Source organism: Aplysia californica, unplaced genomic scaffold (assembly GCF_000002075.1).
Source record: "Aplysia californica isolate F4 #8 unplaced genomic scaffold, AplCal3.0 scaffold00585, whole genome shotgun sequence".
Classification (NCBI taxonomy): domain Eukaryota; kingdom Metazoa; phylum Mollusca; class Gastropoda; order Aplysiida; family Aplysiidae; genus Aplysia; species Aplysia californica.
Window position 1 is genome coordinate 446,878 of NW_004797855.1, and position 18,826 is coordinate 465,703.

The 18,826-nt window shown below is 40.2% G+C and overlaps 2 protein-coding genes across 2 annotated transcripts in view; both read left to right on the top strand.

The window, feature by feature from the left end:
• The first annotated feature begins 1 nt into the window (after nucleotide 1).
• LOC101847213 (uncharacterized oxidoreductase TM_0325) lies at nucleotides 2-10,337 on the top strand. The gene is made up of 4 exons (XM_005107208.3): nucleotides 2-53; nucleotides 5,921-6,159; nucleotides 7,225-7,549; nucleotides 9,933-10,337. Exons 2-4 carry the CDS (start codon nucleotides 5,929-5,931, stop codon nucleotides 10,184-10,186), a joined length of 810 nt encoding a protein of 269 aa, XP_005107265.1. The 5' UTR covers nucleotides 2-53; nucleotides 5,921-5,928; the 3' UTR covers nucleotides 10,187-10,337.
• Nucleotides 10,338-13,122: 2,785 nt separating this feature from the next.
• LOC101848839 (tropinone reductase-like 3) overlaps nucleotides 13,123-18,826 on the top strand; it is an 11,281-nt gene continuing 5,577 nt past the window's right edge. Inside the window, exon 1 of the mRNA XM_013087407.2 lies at nucleotides 13,123-13,457. The gene's annotated coding sequence lies outside the window, so the exon portion shown is untranslated. The remainder of the gene's footprint in view (nucleotides 13,458-18,826) is intronic.

The following is an 18,826-nucleotide window of genomic DNA, read 5'->3' on the forward strand; positions in this document are numbered from 1 at the left end:
TGCAGTCTTTCCACAGGACTTTCTTCACAGGAAACAGTTGGCTTCCTGAAAAGGTAAGGCTGCCGAATTTTATATTAATATATCGGAGTAGTATCGCATACAAACACACACACACACACACACACACACACACACACACACACACACACACACACACACACACACACACACACACACACACACACCTATATATACATATTTACCTTGTATTAGCCTGTACTTGTGAAAGTTAGTATAAGACGCCATTGTAAACAAGTGAGGTTTCCGTTCACTAGCCGTGCACCAGCCATCCATGTCCAGACCTTTGAAATTCTGGAGTGTACAACCACGAAAGCGGCTTAGAGAATCAATCTAAACATCTCTATATCTAGACCTTCTAATTTTTTTTGCACCTCTCAATAATTATGTAGGTATATAATATATAAATAATTATATGGGGGCTCTCGTGGCCTAGAGATAAGGTGTTCGCCTCTCATTCAAAGGTCCCGGGTTCGAATCCAGGTAATGACCGAAATATTTTCTTCTCTAAAATGTTCTCTTTCACCGCCTTTCCTGCTCTCCAGCAATGGGCTTTCGTCTCCACTTTTTGCCCCCACCCCCTCGTTTTCTTTGCCCCCTCCTCTGGGCTCCTGGCGCTTTCTGCAGCCTTTCTACCGCTTCTCCATGGCTTCTTACTGCTGTCTTTCAGCCACACCCCTGATCTTCTGGTAGGAAATATCTACACCTAGTCTTCTCGGACAAGGGTAAAAAACCTCGCAGGTCTCGTGTGCAAGTTGCGCACGTTAAAGATTCCTTGGTGGTCTAAAATCGATAAGAGTGAGCTTCGGCCGCCACTCGGGCAAAATTCACAATTTCCTACCAACTGAAAAGTGTTTGGTGTGTCCTGCGCGCTCATATTATGACCTTATGCAGTAAAACGTATTTTGGTCTTTATACATGTTACTGATAGCCATACAGTTTACTAAGAGTGAGATATCTTTATTAAATTTCGATTTGTGCTTTTCAACACATTTGTCTTGAGGGGGTATTCCGAGAGAAGGAAGACAAGCTATCAAAATCATTTGAAGTATGTGATGAAAATGGTCCACATTTGTTGGCAAATGAATAAACTTCAGAAAACACTTCTTTTAAACTATCTTCCATTGATACAAACGTGCACAGACTCTACGAACGAAGTGTTGCGTTTAATGGCGTCCAGTATATATATATATATATATATATATATAAAACCGAGGTGCGTTATTGTTAATAATGAGCTCAATGTATATTTCATTAAGTATACTAGACAAAAAGGCATTTTTTGGTGAAAGCGACGTAAGGCCGAGTAATATAGGCTACCATTCACAGAAAATTATGGTAATTTCTTTTTGTTGTTGTTGTTATTTTTATATGGTATTTTACTCGCTCAACGACACAATCTAGATCATTTACGAGACGGGCTCCGACTCTTTTTGTCAGGGCCAACACAGGCTGAGAGGGATACAAGGCCCCAGCAGAAAGACCGAGATATTTGAGTAAAATTCTCACTACACGAGACTCGAACTCAAGTCATCTGCGTACAACGGTGAAACTCCTAATCGCTAGAAAATAGAAGCCATTAATACTTTTTTTTCGGTCCTTCTTTAAATCTCACTATAGCGTGTAGTGTATTCATTGTATTCTTTCAACCAGAAATACCCACTGAAAAATAAAGGTTTTCTATCTGCAGCCTTTGATGCTTTATTTATATGGACAAGGCTAGATATCTACAATCGTTGTCCTAGCGCAGACTTTTTTTTTCTCAAAACTTCCAAGTTCATTTTATTAGGATAATTTGTAAAGGCTTTGTTTTCTCCCAACAAAAGAAGATTTGGCATTGACAAAAAGTTTATCAATGAAAAGAATAAAGAAAGCGTACTTGTTTTTTCTATAACTTATTAGTAACAGTTACGATTCGAACTTTTTTTATGTTGGTGTTTTACAGCGCTTGAAACTGCATCAGGTCATATGATCGACCATAACACATTAAACATTTTCAGTTGTTAGGAAATTATGAAGTTTGCCGAAGCCTACTCTTATCGATTTTGCACCACAAAGGGATCTTTAACGTTCGCAATTTGCACACGGGACCTCCGAGATTTTTTACCCTTTTCCGATGAGGCTAGGAGTTGGTCGCACCTACCCATAGATTTAGACTAGTAGCTAGATACAGTACGCCTCTCTCTCTCTCTCTCGCCTTGCTATGCGACGGCCAGATTCGATACCGGCGTCCGCCATGTTTTAGTTTGCAATCTGTGTGAAGGATTCCATGCTAAAGCAATGGGCTAGGCATGTTTTTTCTCTCTCATACGCAAAAGGCGAGGCTTGGCCCTTGCTTTTTTGTTTTACATGGGCGCCGTGGCGTACTTTATCTAGATTACTAGAATCTAGATATCAATAATACAGCTTCCCTTTTACTAATAGCTCTATAAATATATGTATTATTAAATAAACAGAGATAGAAAGGCTTTAAAACAAACAAAAAATAACAGCAAAATAACTTTATTTCTTCATCAGCACTGTATCTACGGGGTGTTTTATTTGTTATTGATTGAATCAAAGTGTACAGGGCCTATAAAACGTTTAAAAAGAAATATGAAAAGTCGTAGGTGTCATGGGAACCTCCCAACCACCCCTACCTCTCTCCCTTCCCGAATCCCATTTCCGGGTCCCCCCCCCCCACCCACCGCCGCCCCCCGTCCCCATCCACACACACACTACAATATATGAGTTTTTGGCATTAAATTACATCAAGAATAGCCATTGAAAAAAACTCCATAGAGGGTCCACACTCACAGAGTGATCCAGTCACGAGAAAAGTATGAAGATTAACCCTATCTGTACGTCGTGTTTTACTATCGTATCTATACGGCGTGGGGAACTCTGTGCCACCACTTTCAAAAGAGGAAATTTACTCGTTAATCCGATCCGCACGCATTGCATAGCAGTCTGTCATTAAAAAAAATTTTTTTTTGGAGAAATACTGAAAGTTTGAAAGAGATCTTCGTACTAGAAGTATTCTAAAATGTGATGAATACAACCCCGGGGATACAAAATGACCCCAGGGAGTACGGATAGGGTTAAGGCAGAGGTGGGTGTAATGTCCATATTGACAATGACACTGACAAAAATTGCCATGAAACATTGATCAGTCATTGACACAGTGCTTGTAAAAGAGATTAGACAAGATGTGACAGTTTAGACAACAGGCAAGGCAAACTTCTTTGAATTTCATCAAATGTTGGTCGTTGTTTTTTCTTGTGGGGGGGGGGGGGGGGGGGTGAAATGATTAGTATTTTTAATAGTAGACTTTATAGCATGATTTGTGATTTACCATGTGCATAAAAGATTAATTAGCATAATTAAATTTAATAATAATGGATGATTTATGAAAAAATATGTCATCCGAGATAATTAAAATGTAATTGACACCAGCTATTTAAATGCTTGCCAATTTATCCACCCTGACTGTTCATCAGAGTTTTTTCTGCCTTTAGGGGTTAGAATGAAGCTCTTGATAAAACAAATTCAGCAAAAACAAATGATGAATACAAGTACTAGTATTTTAAAAATCAAGTTAAACTTTCCTTTGTAACATTTGGACAGGAAACTGTATTTTCCATACGTGTGTCACTTATTTTTTGGAATTATACTAAATAAATACAATGGAAACCATATATAACAGGCCTGGTAATAACAGGGGTCCGGTAATAACAGGGATTTTTAAAATCCCCGTTTTTTCCTACTCTTTGTCTCTATTAAAAGTTATCGGCAATAACAGGGCCTCATCGCAGCCCAACCGGTTATAACAGGAACAAAGGCTCGTTAACAATGTGTAAAAAGTAAGAGAATGAGAGAGAGAGAGAGAGAGAGAGAGAGAGAGAGAGAGAGAGAGAGAGAGAGAGAGAGAGAGTAACGTGGTGATGGAGCAAGCCCACGCAAGCCATGCCACTGCGAGCACACGCAGCGTGAAGCGAGAGACCGCAGCGGTGTGCTGCAGACCTCGATCTAGCCAGAAACCTAGCAACACGCACGCGTAATGTGTCACCAACGATGTTAAGCGCAAGAGAAAATGCCTTTCAATTGACAAAAAATACGAAATAATCCAGGCTGTTGACAAAAAGCAATCTCCACTGGCAGAGATTTGTCGTCAGTTCGACATTCCACAAGGGTCGATTCACAACATTATCAAGGATAGAGAGAAGATAGTGGCAGCATACTCCAATGGAAAGTTTGCTCAGGATCGAAAGAAGATGAGACTATCCGATGCAGAATCTCCGGACCAAGCTCTTCTGATATGGTTTAAGGAGGCAAGGAGAAAGTTGGTCCCAAAACCCTTGTTCGTGGATACTAATGGCAAGGGCAACTACCAATGAATAAGTACAGCTGGATTATTCCACAAATGCTTACTTTCCTTGCATTTCTGATTTAACAGGGATCGGATATAACAGGACATTTTCTCTACTCCCACCATCCCTGTTATATCAGGTTTCCACTGTAGTGGTTTCTGATGTCGGTATTAAAATTTGGTTTATATTGATGTTAAGGACTAAAGTAAACCATTTACAGCACTTAAACTAAAGCTCCTTCTATTGCTGTTTTAAGTAAATCTACTTTTGGACATAAGTAAAACAACCATTTTCTTTATGTGACAACTCTGGGATCACAAAAGATAAAAAAAGAAACTTAATGTGGTTTTGTAGCCTGGTCAAATGTCTTTCAACACAGTGTATTGATAACTGAAATAAAAACCTTAAGTATAAGGTGTTTTTGGACAACATTCAGTTAGACTTACTTGTTGCCACTGAAACTGATCCTCAACGTGTCTGCATCAGTCTAGAATCTAGTAAATTACCTTCCTTAATAATAGCAGAGACACGCACATTCACTTTTAAAAAAACTCCTTGGCCAACTCAAACATGTCCGCAAACGAACTCGGAAGTTTCCGTATCGCGTGACCTCGTACGGTTTCGAGTCGGAAAAGGAGATAACTCCAAGTACCTACCATAAGACCAGGGGTGTGACTGAAAGACAACAGTAAGAAAGAGGCAAGGAGTAGCAGTAAAAAAGTTGCAGAGAGAGTCAGGAGCCCATAGGAGGGGGCAAAGGAGGCGAGGGGGTGAGGGGGTGAGGGGGTGAGGAGGTGAGGGCAGAAAGTGGAGGCGAAAGCAGACAATAGAGCATAATTCGAGAACAGGAAAGGAGAACATTTTAGAGAAGGAAATGTTACGCCCCTATCTGGATTCGAACCCGGGACCTGTGCTGAGATAAATAGATTAGGAATGTAATAAAATGACAAAGTACAATTTTTTTTGTATAGGCCTATCATATTATATGTTTTCAGTTTACAGTTCAATGGCAAAGCTTGAAGTTTAATTTAATGCTGGGAAAGACTTATTTTCTTTGCGACCGTTTCTCTTTACAGTTTGTTTTCTTTGATGAGAGAAGGGGGGAAAGGGTAGTGGTGTGGGGTGGAGGTGGCAGGGGTAAAAAATATAGTTATAATGACGGAATCATACGTTGTGACCCTTGCAAAGGTAAAACAGTGGGTAGTTGGTGGGTGCTCTTGAGTGGTTTGCTCCCCCTTCCCCATCAAACATCTATCGTCCTTATCTCTCCTCCTTTTTTTTGGTGTTTTTTGCTCTCTCGCAACACCTCTAATCTTCGCCAGTGTTATGACCTTACTGTGTTGCAGTGCCGTAACTAAAACCGAAAGTCTCTGATTAGAAGTCCGTGTTTAAGATAATATGAACCAAAGTGTACTATCAGTATTTTGTCTTTGTTCCGTCTTTCCTTTATGGTATTACTACTAATTACTATAGAGCCATTGAAAATTTGCTGTCCCAGATCTGTGTCCTGTGAAAGATGAAAGTCATACGGAACAAATACATTTTCGTTTCAGCGTCCACCATGCCAGACGATTTTTCCCGCCAGTTTGAGGGCCAAGTGGTCATTGTGACCGGGGCAAGTTCAGGTCTTGGGGAAGAGATGGCCCTGGTATTTGCCGAGAGAGGCGCCAAAGTGACCCTGTGTGGCCGGAACGTGGAAAGACTTGAGGCCTCTATAGCCAAGTGTCAGAAAGCAGCGGGAGGCGCTAAAGACAGATTCATCACGGCAATAGGAGACGTCACAGATTCAGAGGTAGGCTACCAATTTTTCTAGTATTGGTTAGGTTTTGTTTTAGTATACTGTTAATGGACTTTAATAAAGAGCAAATTATAGAACCTAGGTTATACGAAAACACGTCACTCATAAACTGAGGATGCGCATTCTTGTCCCTCGACAGTGTGTGTAGTCTTACTGTTTTGTTAGTCACGTCGAGTTTTTCAATTTCATCTTCATTATCTGAAACTTAAAAGGAGGAGGCAACAACCCGCATACAAAGACATATCATTCAAATTCATGCAATTGGTTTGTATATTTGATTATTCTAAATGTGCTTAAAAATTGCCTTGTGTCTGCTGCTGATAAAACATACTACGTTAACGTTGACAATGTACAATGTATGTACAGGGCAGATCACTTGCACTTCTGATATATATCAGAATGAGAGTAAAAGTTCGTGAAAGACGAGAGAAATAACCAAGTTCAAGTCTTTTACTATCTGCACCATTAGTGTGACTACTCGTAAGCGAGTTTCTCAAAAGATGAAGTATACTACATGTTTGTAGAAAACAATCCTGTGCGTACTCATGACAACCAGAACCTAACCTAGCTAAAGAAGTCATCTTTCTCTGAAACAGAATTTTATAACAACAACAACAGCAACATTAACACCCATAACAACAACAACAACAACAACAACAACAACAACAACAACAACAAGAGGCCAGCCCAGAATAGGGAAAGGTGGAACGTGTTTGTCGGTGGCCTATACCCTGGTGCAGGGTGAGAAAGGCAATGATTATGATGACCCAATAAACCCATGACATCAATATATCGGTTTGCAAGTTATTTGCCCCTGCCCCGAAGCACCAAATAGCGATGTGCGATAGATTAGTAGTCCGTACACGGATTTGTTAAAAAAGGACCCTTCGGGGTGGGGGGAGGGTGGGGGGGATGACGCCAATATGACTTGTAGGTTCGTGGTAGATAATTATTAGTCAAGGCAGCTCAAAGAAGAGGGAATACACTTTTGTGTCTTTCGTGTGAAGCCAAGATGGCCTTTCTTTTAACGCAGTTTTTTCTTTGTCCGTTTTGTTTCAGATGAGAAAAAACATAATAAAAAGCACCGTAAAAGCGTTTGGTCGCATAGACGTGCTCGTAGCGAACGCCGCCTCTGTTGGGTACACTGATGGATTTCTGTCCGAAACGGAAGAGTACTTCGATTTAATGATGAACTCCGTTCTGAAGTCTTCGTTTTTCATCATCCAAGAAGCCATACCAGAATTAGAGAAGTCGAAAGGCAATGTGGTCATCATATCTTCGATCGGCAGCACGACTCCTACTGGTAGAATGATTCTGTACGCCATAGCAAAGTCCGGAGTGGATCACATGACCCGCTGTCTGGCAGTCTCGCTGGGTCCGAAAAGTAAGTTGGAAGCTTTGAGGATAGTGTAGTTAGGACTTCCGTAACGAGTGACCACCCCAACAAACACAATAAAGAAGAGACCTATCCCTACCCCTACCTCTACTCCTAACACGTGTACTTCTGTGGGTCGTAGTGTGTGTGTGTGTGTGTGTGTGTGTGTGTGTGTGTGTGTGCGCGTGTGGGTGTGTGCGTGTGTGTTTGTGTATGTGTGTTTGCGAGTATTTGTGTATTTGTTTGTCTGTTTGTTTGTGTGAGAGGTGCGATGTGAGATGTTGGGATGTGTATGTGCGTGTGGGAAGGGGGAGGGAGGTTGTTTGTGAAGAATCGGGTGTACCGCGTCCGACTCTCATACTTTGTATCTTTTGAAGAGACAATTAACTACATTTTAATTTAGTGTTGGGGATGAGCAAGATTGAAAGACCGAGACAAACAGAGGAGCAATAAAAAAAATTGAATGTGCCTGTAAATGCCTTCTAATTCTAACCACTCATAGCCTCTCTGGTCAGAGTGCGAGCTTCCCTTACTTGTCGGGTAAATAATATAGCTGGTGGATATCTTAGTGGTATAAAACAAATGAGGGAGGGTTGGGATTTTGGTGGGGGGGGGGGGGGCTTCTCATATCTCCTAACTCTGGGCTCTTTCAGGAACTTAAAATAGCCTGGCGATGTTTGGTTTGAAAAATAGTGTATCGACGAGATACCAACCATCAGGTGTCTGAAAAAAACAACAACCCCGAGACAGACAGACAGAGAGAGAGAGACAGATAAAACAATCAGGCTGACAGACAGACAGACAGACAGACAGACAGACAGACAGACAGACAGACAGACAGACAGATAAAACAGAGACATTGCAAAGAAACCAGGCCTTTTCATGGCACCCCTGAACAAACTGTTTAATGCGATGATCATCATCCCGTGCCAGATCTGCGACAGACATAGGCGATTATGGTTCTCCATTCATTACTTGGCTTGGATGCTCTAAAAAAGCTATGTTTCCCTGGTCTTTCCCTGTTACCCATTTGTTTAGGTTCCCTAAGTATGTTGTTCTGGGCCTACCCCTGCCTCGCTTGCCCTTAATTTTGCCAGTGAGAGGTTGATGTTCAAGACCCTTATGTCTATTTATGTGTCCCCAAAAACTATATTTGTCGTTTCCTGATTGTTTTTAACATTGAGCGTCCCACGTGGGCTTCATCAAGCACTACCTCATTTGATTTCTTTTCCTTCCGAGATACTCTTAGCAGTCTCCAAATTAACCACATTTCTGTTGCTTCTATTTTCTTTTCTTTAGTGACTGTCCAGCATGCACAGTCATATAGAAGGGTTGACCAGACACAGCATTTCAGAACTTTCATTTTGGTGTTCATTGGGATGTTTCTATTTTTCAGGATTGGGCTCATTTTATTGAAACTAGCCTTAGCCATTGTAACTCTCCGTTTTATTTATGTGGAACATTTGGCATCAGATGTTATCATATATCCAAGATAGTTAAACTGTTGGACTAGTTTGATCTTTTCACCTTTGCTAATGAGATTACAACTAGGCTTTGCTGCTTTTTGGGATATTACCATGCATTCTGTTTTCTTTACATGCAACAATAATCCTTTACGTTCACTTTCTGTTACAACAGTATCTAGAAGCAATTGAAGGTCCTTTTCTGAGCCTGCTATTAAAACTGTGTCATCTGCATACCTGATGTTATTAATCTTTTCTCCGTTTACTTTGAGTCCTGGACATTCTTCTATGTTTCTAAAGATAGTTTCACTGTACATGTTAAAGAGGTCTGGTGACATAAGACATCCTTGCCTCACTCTTCGCCTAATCTGCTTATGTTCACTGTATTCTCCATTAATTCGTACAGCAGCGTAATGCGATGATGCATCTGTTATTTTCCCCCACTTGGATAAAAACGGAAACGTGTGTGATGGTTGGTGGGTTGGAGCCTAGTTGGAGGTAGGGGTAAGGGGGGTGGGGTGTAATTTCGTTGTTGAAAGTTTTGCACTGTCTATACAAGTATGTCCAGGTAAATGCCTACTGTAATCTATACCAAAAAACGAATGTTGCAAAGGAATAGATAGATAGATAGATAGATAGATAGATAGATAGATAGATAGATAGATAGATAGACAGATAGATAGATAGATAGATAGATAGATAGATAGATAGATAGATCGATAGATAGATAGATCGATAGATGGATAGATGAATAGATGGATTCACTGTTTGCAGAATTGGTCGCTTTAATTTTTCATTTATTCAACCACCTCACTTTTTCCGAACTTTAAACCACAGTAAAGTTAGGTTTATCACTACGGAAGGATACAAATGCCGAATCTATATCTTCCCTAAACTTGTATGATATCTACCCATATATCTACCCACAGACATCCGCGTTAACGCCACCAACCCTTCTATTGTCAACTCGAACGCGTTCAGAGACTGGGATAAGAAGCTGGGTATGAACTTCATGGATGCGTCTAAGAAGATTCACGGTCCTCAACACCCGCTGGAAAAGCGCTGTTCCACTGCCAGGGAACAGGCTAACGTCGTGGCCTTTTTGGCTAGCAAAGACGCCCATTTTGTCACGGGGCAGTGTTTAAAGGTTGACGGGGCGTACTCTCTCTACAAGGGCATCTGAGACGGACATACTCATAGACAACGTGAGGGAAGCAAAGATAAATATTGCATGTATAAATCAGAGACAGAAATGATTTCTCTCTTAAGGAAGGAATATGAATGTTTTATGGTGTACAGATGCCCTATATAATAAAATAAAGATAAAAGACATACTTTTGTTGCTCATTTTACTTTTTTTTAAAACCCATTTTCTTATTGATCTGTTCATTGAAAGTTTTAGCACCCTCTGGATTCTAAGGATTTTTAAAAAGCAGGATGTTAATTTAAGAAGTTAGCAAACCTAATATTTTTTTCTAACGAAATGAAGCTTAAATTGTTTTCATCACTTGACATCAACTGATTTTATGAATGAAAAGAAACTCGCACGAGATTTATTTAAGTCTGCAGTCGACTGCAGATGAGTTGATGTCGTCGGGGGAGTTTTAAAAAAGATCAACTCATCCGAAGTTAACTTCCGATGGGACGTGTTAAGAAAAACAGGTGCCCTGGGACCCCGAGACAAATAATTTTAAACTTAGATCTAACTGTTCGAGGACGTTCATTCCGGTTATTCGACAACGATGAAAAGGACGTGCTGTTTTGGGGCACTGAAATACCTTCATTATTCAAATAGATGAATTTTCGTTTTCTTTATCAGCATCATGTATATTGTGGACTATACATCTTGTCAGGGGGGGGGGGTTGAACACCTGAAGAGACAAAAAGGTCTTGAACATCTAGCTCTCACTGGAAAGATTGAAGGCAAACGAGGTAGGGGTATGCCCAGAGCAAAATAAATGGGGGACGGGGAAAGATCAGGGAAACGTAGATTTTTTAAAGAGCATCCAAGCAGCGGAATGAATGGCCCGAGAACCATGATCGCCGATGTCTGCCGCATATCTGGTTCTGGATGATGATGATGATGATGATGATGATGATGATGATGATGATGATGATGATGATGATGATGATGATGATGATGATGATGATGATGATGATATTATTTGTGTTGATGATCTCTGTATGATCGTTCGCATGTACCACAACATGGCATTTGATGTTAGCGGACATATATGTGTCACGACTCGGTGGAACCATGCGCTCGATCGTTAGCTTTTGTACGAGTGGGGTTATTGGAAACAACTTAAAGCTTGTTCATTAGTAGTCTATCTTTTGATATTTTTCTTTACTTTACTTTTCCGATCCAGCGGCTCTTTGGGTTCTAGCCCTTCGTTCTGTCGATATGGCAAAGAATTTACAGGTTTTAATCAGCTGTGCTTTGTCGTTGTATAGAGTATTTTCGATGTCTGGGGAGGCAGGTAGGTAGGGGCTACGCAGGTTGCAAATTGCAGGGCAGTTAAAGAGGCGGTGTGGTACTGTTTCATCCTTACACTTACAGAGTTACAGTACAGTCGCACAACGGGCAGTCGGGTGGGTATCCTTGCAGATCCTATTAAGGTAGGAATTTAGTGGGATGTGTTGTGTTCGCAGGTGAAAGATCATGACTTGTTTTCTTCTACTCAGAGAATTTAGTGCATCTTTTGAGTTGGGGGCTGTCATGTGTGCAAATACAGTTCTTCCAGTTTTGCCTATTGCCCATCCATTCAGCCACTGTTCCCTGGTGTTGCATTTGATGATGTTCTTGGCTGTCTGTTGTGATACTGGGCTATCTCTTGATAAAAATAATACTCATTTATCTTGAATAGAAGTCGATATATTGTTACGATTGAATGATGTGTGGTCACCTAGTTTCAGAGTTAAAACTAACGAGAAAATGACTGTCAAAGTTTGGTCACTTCCATGGCTTGAGAGTCTTTGGAAACTGCACATTTACATTTTTTGTACCTTTGATCAACGTTTTCTTTTCGTAAAATCCAAACAAAAATGTGTTTTTAAATTGATACTGAGTATTAAAGATACTGAGTCAAAAACCAAAGTTCACTAAAAATTGCCAAAGCGGTGGAAAAATGCCGATTTCTTTTTATTTCATTATTTTGACGAGCACCTGATTTCATCACGATGCCTCTCATATGTGTCCAACATGGCCCTAAAGAGTTGACCGAAGAACAGCTCGAGCGAGTTCAACACAAGCGTAGTCAACCGTTTATTTCCAGAATGTCTGATATACATAATATTATTTTTGCTAATATACATAATACACCCGCAAGCAGCAAAACACGATGGTCAGTCGACGTAGCACCCATAGACCAGAATTAATTTTACGAGCCAGTGACGAAATTATGACCAATAAATGCCTTGTTAGGCTCAGGTGCCTAATTAGTGCAGGAGTCTTGGGGTGAGGCTTTAAATGTTTGTTTGTGGAAGCAAAAAAACTCAAACTAAAACAAAAAACAACAAAGAAATATTTAAAAAATAAAAAGACAGAAGGGGGGGGGGGGGAGCAGTCCTGTTCAGATCGGTCCTAATCACTGGACACACCAGGGGATTTTAATTGGTGTACCAGCATGATCTTTTGGTGTCAAGAACAAAAGCTGAAACAAAAACTTGTCCAAAATGACATACGGTCAGTCATCTTGAACACACAAACACTGATAGTCAACATAAAATGTGAGGCAGCGTGGTAGAATCAAGCTCTCGTCAGTTTTTGGGCATGTAGAGTTATTGGTATCATTTTAAAGCTTGTTCATTTGTCTTTATTTGGGTGAAAAAAATATCCATTTATCTTGAATACAAGTCGAGATATTTGAAAATGAAGGCGGTGGGGGTCACCTGTTTTCAAAGGTCAGATTAGTGAGAAAATGGCCGCCAAAGATTAGTTATTTCCTTAGCTTAAGAGTCCGTGGTACCTGAAAATTTACATCTTTTGTGCCCTTGATCAACGTTTTTCAAAAAAGCCCCCCCCCCCAAAAAAAAAAAAAATTTGATAAAAATTCACAAACCTGCGAAAAAATGCAAGTTTCTTCACTGATTATTTTGACGAGAGCCTGATTCCACCACGCTGCCTCACAAATAGTATAATGATGAATTACTATGTCGATCGATTAAAGTCAGGGTATTATGAAGCTATCGTCCGAACTAATTCCATTAATTAATATTTACATATATTTATTATGTGTCATGTCCAGCTTAGCTTGCGTTTGTTGGCAGGGGCACTGAGCATTTTTTTTTTCTCATACATTTGAGTAATGACAAAAATATAGATAAGTCGGCGAGGTACAGCGTAATTTTTATTTCGCTGACAGACAGTTTGAGCGAGTGGTAATATCTGACGAAAGTTCTTGCAGTCTTTCCACAGGACTTTCTTCACAGGAAACAGTTGGCTTCCTGAAAAGGTAAGGCTGCCGAATTCTATATTAATATATATATACACATATCTACCTTGTATTGGCCTATATTTGTGAAAGTTCGTTTAAGACGCCATTGTAAACAAGTGAGATTTACGTTCACTAGCCGTGCGCACTTTTCCTCAAATGACCATCAATAATTTATTTGAAGATGCAGCCATCCATGTCCAGACCTTTGAAATTCTGGAGTGTACAACCACGAATGCGGCTTAGAGAATCAATCAATATATCTCTATATCTAGACCTTCTAATTTTTTTAGCACCTCTCAAGATATATATGTAGGTATAAAATGTATAAATAATTATATGGGGGCTCTCGTGGCTTAGAGATAAGGTGTTCGCCTCTCATTCAAAGGTCCCGGGTTCGAATCCGGGTAATGACCGAACAATTTTCTTCTCTAAAATGTTCTCTTTCACCTCTTTTCCTGCTCTCTAGCAATGGGCTTTCGTCTCCACTTTTTGTCCCCACCCCCTCGTCTTCTTTGCTCCCTCCTCTGGGCTCCTGGCGCTTTCTGCAGCCTTTCTACTGCTTCTCCATGGCTCCTTCTTACTGCTGTCTTTCAGCCACACCCCTGATCTTCTGGTAAGAAAGATCTACACCTAATCTACTCGGACAAGGGCGAAAAACGTTTAAAAAGAAATATGAAAAGTCGTATGTGTCATGGGAGCCTCCCAACCACCCCTCCCTCTCTCCCTTCCCGAATCCCATTTCCGAGTGCGTAGAAAAAAACTCCATAGAGAGTCCACACTCACAGTGATCCAGTCATGAGATTAGTATGAAGATTAACCCTATCCTTACGTCGTGTTTTACTATCGTATCCATACGACGTGGGGAACTCTGTGCCACCACTTTCCAAAGAGGAAATTTACTCGTTAATCCGATCCACACGCATTGCATAGCAGTCTGTCATTTAAAAAAATTTTTTTTTTGAGAAATACTGAAATTTTCAAAGAGATCTTCGTACTAGAAGTATTCTAAAATGTGAAGAATACAACCCCGGGGATACAAAATGATCCCAGGGCGCACGGATAGGGTTAAGGCAGAGGTGGGTGTAATGAATCTTTGTCCATATTGACAATGACATTGACAAAAATTGCCATGAAACATTGATCAGTCATTGACACAGTGCATGTAAAAGAGATTAGACAAGATGTGAGAGTTTAGACAACAGGCAAGACAAACTTCTTTGAATTTCATCAAATGTTGGTTGTTGTTTTTTCTTGGGGGGAGGGGGGGGGTGGTGAAATGATTAGTATTAGTAATGGGTGACCTTATTTAGGCACACTGTGGCCTAAATAAGCTAAACCCCCATCCCTTACCTTATTTAGGCCACACTGTGGCCCAGATAAGCTAAACCCCCCTCCCTTATCTTATTTAGGCCACATCATATGGTAGATTTCTTGAACTAACCATGGATTCGGAAGGCCGAGATTCTACTGATCTTTTTATTTAGTACATGTAGATCTAGGTTTAATTTTAAGGATTGATGGACCCTGGAGTCAACGTAGTGAAATAGGTAGGTTTAAGGTGGACCCCAGGGTCTACCTAACGAAATACTAGTTAGGTTTTAGAATAGGTGGACCATGCGGTCACGTAGTAAAATTAAAATAAGTAGGTTTAATAACGGTGTCCCGGGGGTCCACCAATCCTTAATTAAACCTTCTTATTCCTCTACGGCTATGGTGACTCCAGGGTCCTCCAAACCTTTTAAAATTAAACCTACTTATTTCATTACGATGACCCCGGGGTCCACCGATCTTTAAAGAAACCTACTTATTTCACTACGGTGACCCCGGGGTCCACTGATCATTAAAGAAATCTACTTATTTCACTACGGTGACCCCGGGGTCCACCTGTCCTAATACCTAGTATTTCGCTAGGTAGACCCTGGGCCCCGGGGTCCACCATAAACCTACTTATTTATCACTACGTTGACCCCGGGGTCCACCAATCCATATTCCACTACGGTGACTCCGGGGTTCACATCCTAAAACCTAGTATTTCGCTTTGCAGACCCCGGAGTCCACCTATCCTCTACAGGACTATACTATTTTCAATTTGCAATTTTCATTGATTAGCATACTTTAAAAAAAATATTGAATCAGAGACTCACTGTCTAAAAAGTCCCTGCTAATGCTATTCTTATCAAAGAAAAGGCACAATTTGACTTTATGACATGTTAAATAAAATAAGTAAAAGACTGAGCAGAGGCTTACAATGTAAATTCTGTGCTCTACAAGTAGAGAAAGTCTTAAGTTTGTGCAAAACAGATTTTAGAAAAAAAAGTTGGATCTATAGATCTAATTATTATTTTAAAAAGTAAAAGTGATTGTTATAGCGAGATTTGTTACTATTAACTCTGGAAATACAGATAGTTGCTGAATCTAAAATTAACTAGAATTGTGCAATTTGGTTTATTTCAATTCCAAAGCACAAAGGCATAGCAATGAGTCAGATCTAGATCTAGCAGTTGTAGGCTCTCTGGCTGCTTCTAGCATAGGCCTGCTACTACTGATTCTAGACAGGGAATCTAGATCTAGCTATCACCTGCACTATTAAAGTCAAATTTATGGTAAAATAAAAACAAAATTGTGAATCACTTTGTCAGTCAGTACATCCCAATTGCCCTAGCCGCACGTATTAATAGTTGAATAATTATACCGAAGCAACACGTTATCACAGTGCGCAGGGGAGAGCGAGGTGCCCTCGTCGCTGACCGGTCGATTCGGTGGTTCGGCTTCTGTAAATCTATGCAGTTTTTACGGAAAGCCCTATTACTAGATCTATTAGTGTTGCGAAAACTTCAACCTCTACAGCTAAGGCGTCAAAAGATGTTGGAAAATAATAATACGTCCTGAAGTTATATGATTTATAAATAATAACACAGCCAGTAGTTTTTATTTCATCGAGTTATAAAAATGGTCTTGTAACTTGTTTTCAGAAGCAAATTTTAATAGTTCCAGTTTTACGGAATCGATTTTCACGCAAATTCAAACATTTTTATGACCTTTCTTTTCCTTTTAAAAAGATGTAGGCCTGTCGGATGTGGCAGTGCGATTAAGACTAAGTTGTTTAGGCCGATCACAAAGGTCTAGGGGGCTTATCGAGGCCGATTCGCCCTGCCGCGTGCACGTTCACTAAACTGTCTACTAGATAGAATCTACTACCAAAGATTCTCTACACGATCTTTGCTACTACTACTACTACTACTGGATCTACATGTACTACTACGAGACAGTACGAGAGAGTGCCACCCAGGCAAAGATAGTGTAACTTTGACTCAGCCACGTTGTGTACACACTTTTTATACCCCAAATTTGACCCAGAAGTCCATTCGGAGGATTTGACCTTTTCACTTGACCAAAGTGTGCCAAAATGGTAGCCTAGATTTTGCCCCTCCATGAAGGAAAAATCTGGCCCTCATTCAAACCATTGAGATTGAGCAAAATTTTGCGTATCGTGCTTTGTTCTTACAATATTCATTATGATATATATATAAGTTGTACACTGAGACAAAACTGTACTAAATGAGAAAGGTGCACCATTATGAAAGTGGAACGAACTCAGTTGCCTGAAAAGGGTGTCCCCCGGTAGTTTGAGCATGTGTGGCCTAAATAAGCTAAACCCCCCTCCCTTACCTTATTTAAGTCATATGTGACCTAAATAAGCACTCCCTGAGTAATAGTAGACTTTATTGCATGATTTATGATTTACCATGTGCAAAAAAGATTAATCAGCATAATTAAATTTAATAATAATGGATAACTTATGAAAAAATATGTCACCCGAGATAATTAAAATGTAATCGCACCAGCTATAAATGCTTGCCAATTTATCCACACTGACTTTTCATCAGAGTTTTTCTGCCTTTAGGGGTTAGAATGAAGCTCTTGATAAAACAAATTCAGCAAAAACAAGTAATGAATACATGTACTAGTATTTTAAAATTCAAGTTAAAATTTCCTTTGTAACATTTGGACAGGAAACTGTATTTTCCATACGTGTGTCACTTATTTTTTGGAATTATACTAAATAAATAGTGGTTTCTGATGTCGGTATTAAAATTTGGTTTATATTGATGTTACGGACTAAAGTAAACCATTTACAGCACTTAAACTAAAGTTCCTCCTATTGCTGTTTTAAGTAAGTCTACTTTTGGACATAAGTAAAACAACCATTTTCTTTATGTGACAACTCTGGGATCACAAAAGATTTTTAAAAAAGAAACTTAATGTAGTTTTGTAGCCTGGTCAAATGTCTTTCAACACAGTGTACTGATAACTGAAATAAAAACCTTAAGTATAAGGTGTTTTTGGACAACATTCAGTTAGACTTACTTGTGGCCACTGAAACTGATCCTCAACGTGTCTGCATCAGTCTAGAATCTAGTAAATCACCTACCTTAATAATAGCAGAGACACGCCCATTCACTTTAAAAAAAAACTCCTTGGCCAACTCAAACATGGCCGCTAACGAACTCGAAAGTTTCCGTGTCGCGTGACCTCGTACGATTTCTAGTCGGAAAAGGAGATAACTCCATGTACCTACCATAAGACCAGGGGTGTCACTGAAAGACAACAGTAAAGCCCCATTTAGACGTACAGTTCGCTGATCGACAAACTATAGGATATCGAGAGGATGGCCGGCATCCTGTCAATTTCACGTGGAAACTGAGCAATTCTCTCGATATCGAAGGGTTCTCTGTCCAACCACCAGGTATCTGGCGACGTCAGATATTTGCCGGCCGGCGAACCGAAGGAGTGACGACGAGGGAGCGGCTTCTTTGATGTTACCGCAGGCGCAGTTGAAAATATATTCCAAATATTTCCTAAACATTCGTCAAATCAAAAAAAATATTAAGATTTTCGTGATCAGCGACCCAAAATTAGTAAATTGACGCGCGGAGCGCAATTTAATACCGGATTACCAAGTTAAATAATGTTTGTGCGTTTGCTTTTGAATTACCATTCGCCCGCCCTTCACTTTTGAAAGTGAAGGCAAAAAATGTACCGCGTGGTGTGTAGTATACTGCTGAGATGTGTAGGAGTCAGCTGAGGGCTACACACCACTTAACTGGACCTAGATCTAGATCTAGATCCAGATCTAGATTTAGATCAGAAGGCTATGTTTGATGCGCAGCGAGCGAGAGATATCAAACCTAACGGCAAAACATCAAATTATGGTAAAGTGCCCCCCCCCCCCCCTTGAAACCCCCACCATATTCTTATTAGATTTCTAGCTGCCCCCTGAAACCCCCTTACATCTACTCTTGGGACCAAAACCGGCGAATAGTAATTGGGAGGGGAGGTACTGAAAAAGTAAACTGTTCTACAGTTCATCGAACATTATCGAACGT

Bases quoted from the DNA above. Each gene is read 5' to 3' on its own strand.
- LOC101847213 (XM_005107208.3), top strand. From the start codon at position 5,929: ATGCCAGACGATTTTTCCCGCCAGTTTGAGGGCCAAGTGGTCATTGTG. The intron at 6,160-7,224 runs GTAGGCTACCAA...GTTTTGTTTCAG, and splicing joins GAGACGTCACAGATTCAGAG to ATGAGAAAAAACATAATAAA. The intron at 7,550-9,932 runs GTAAGTTGGAAG...ATCTACCCACAG, and splicing joins AGTCTCGCTGGGTCCGAAAA to ACATCCGCGTTAACGCCACC.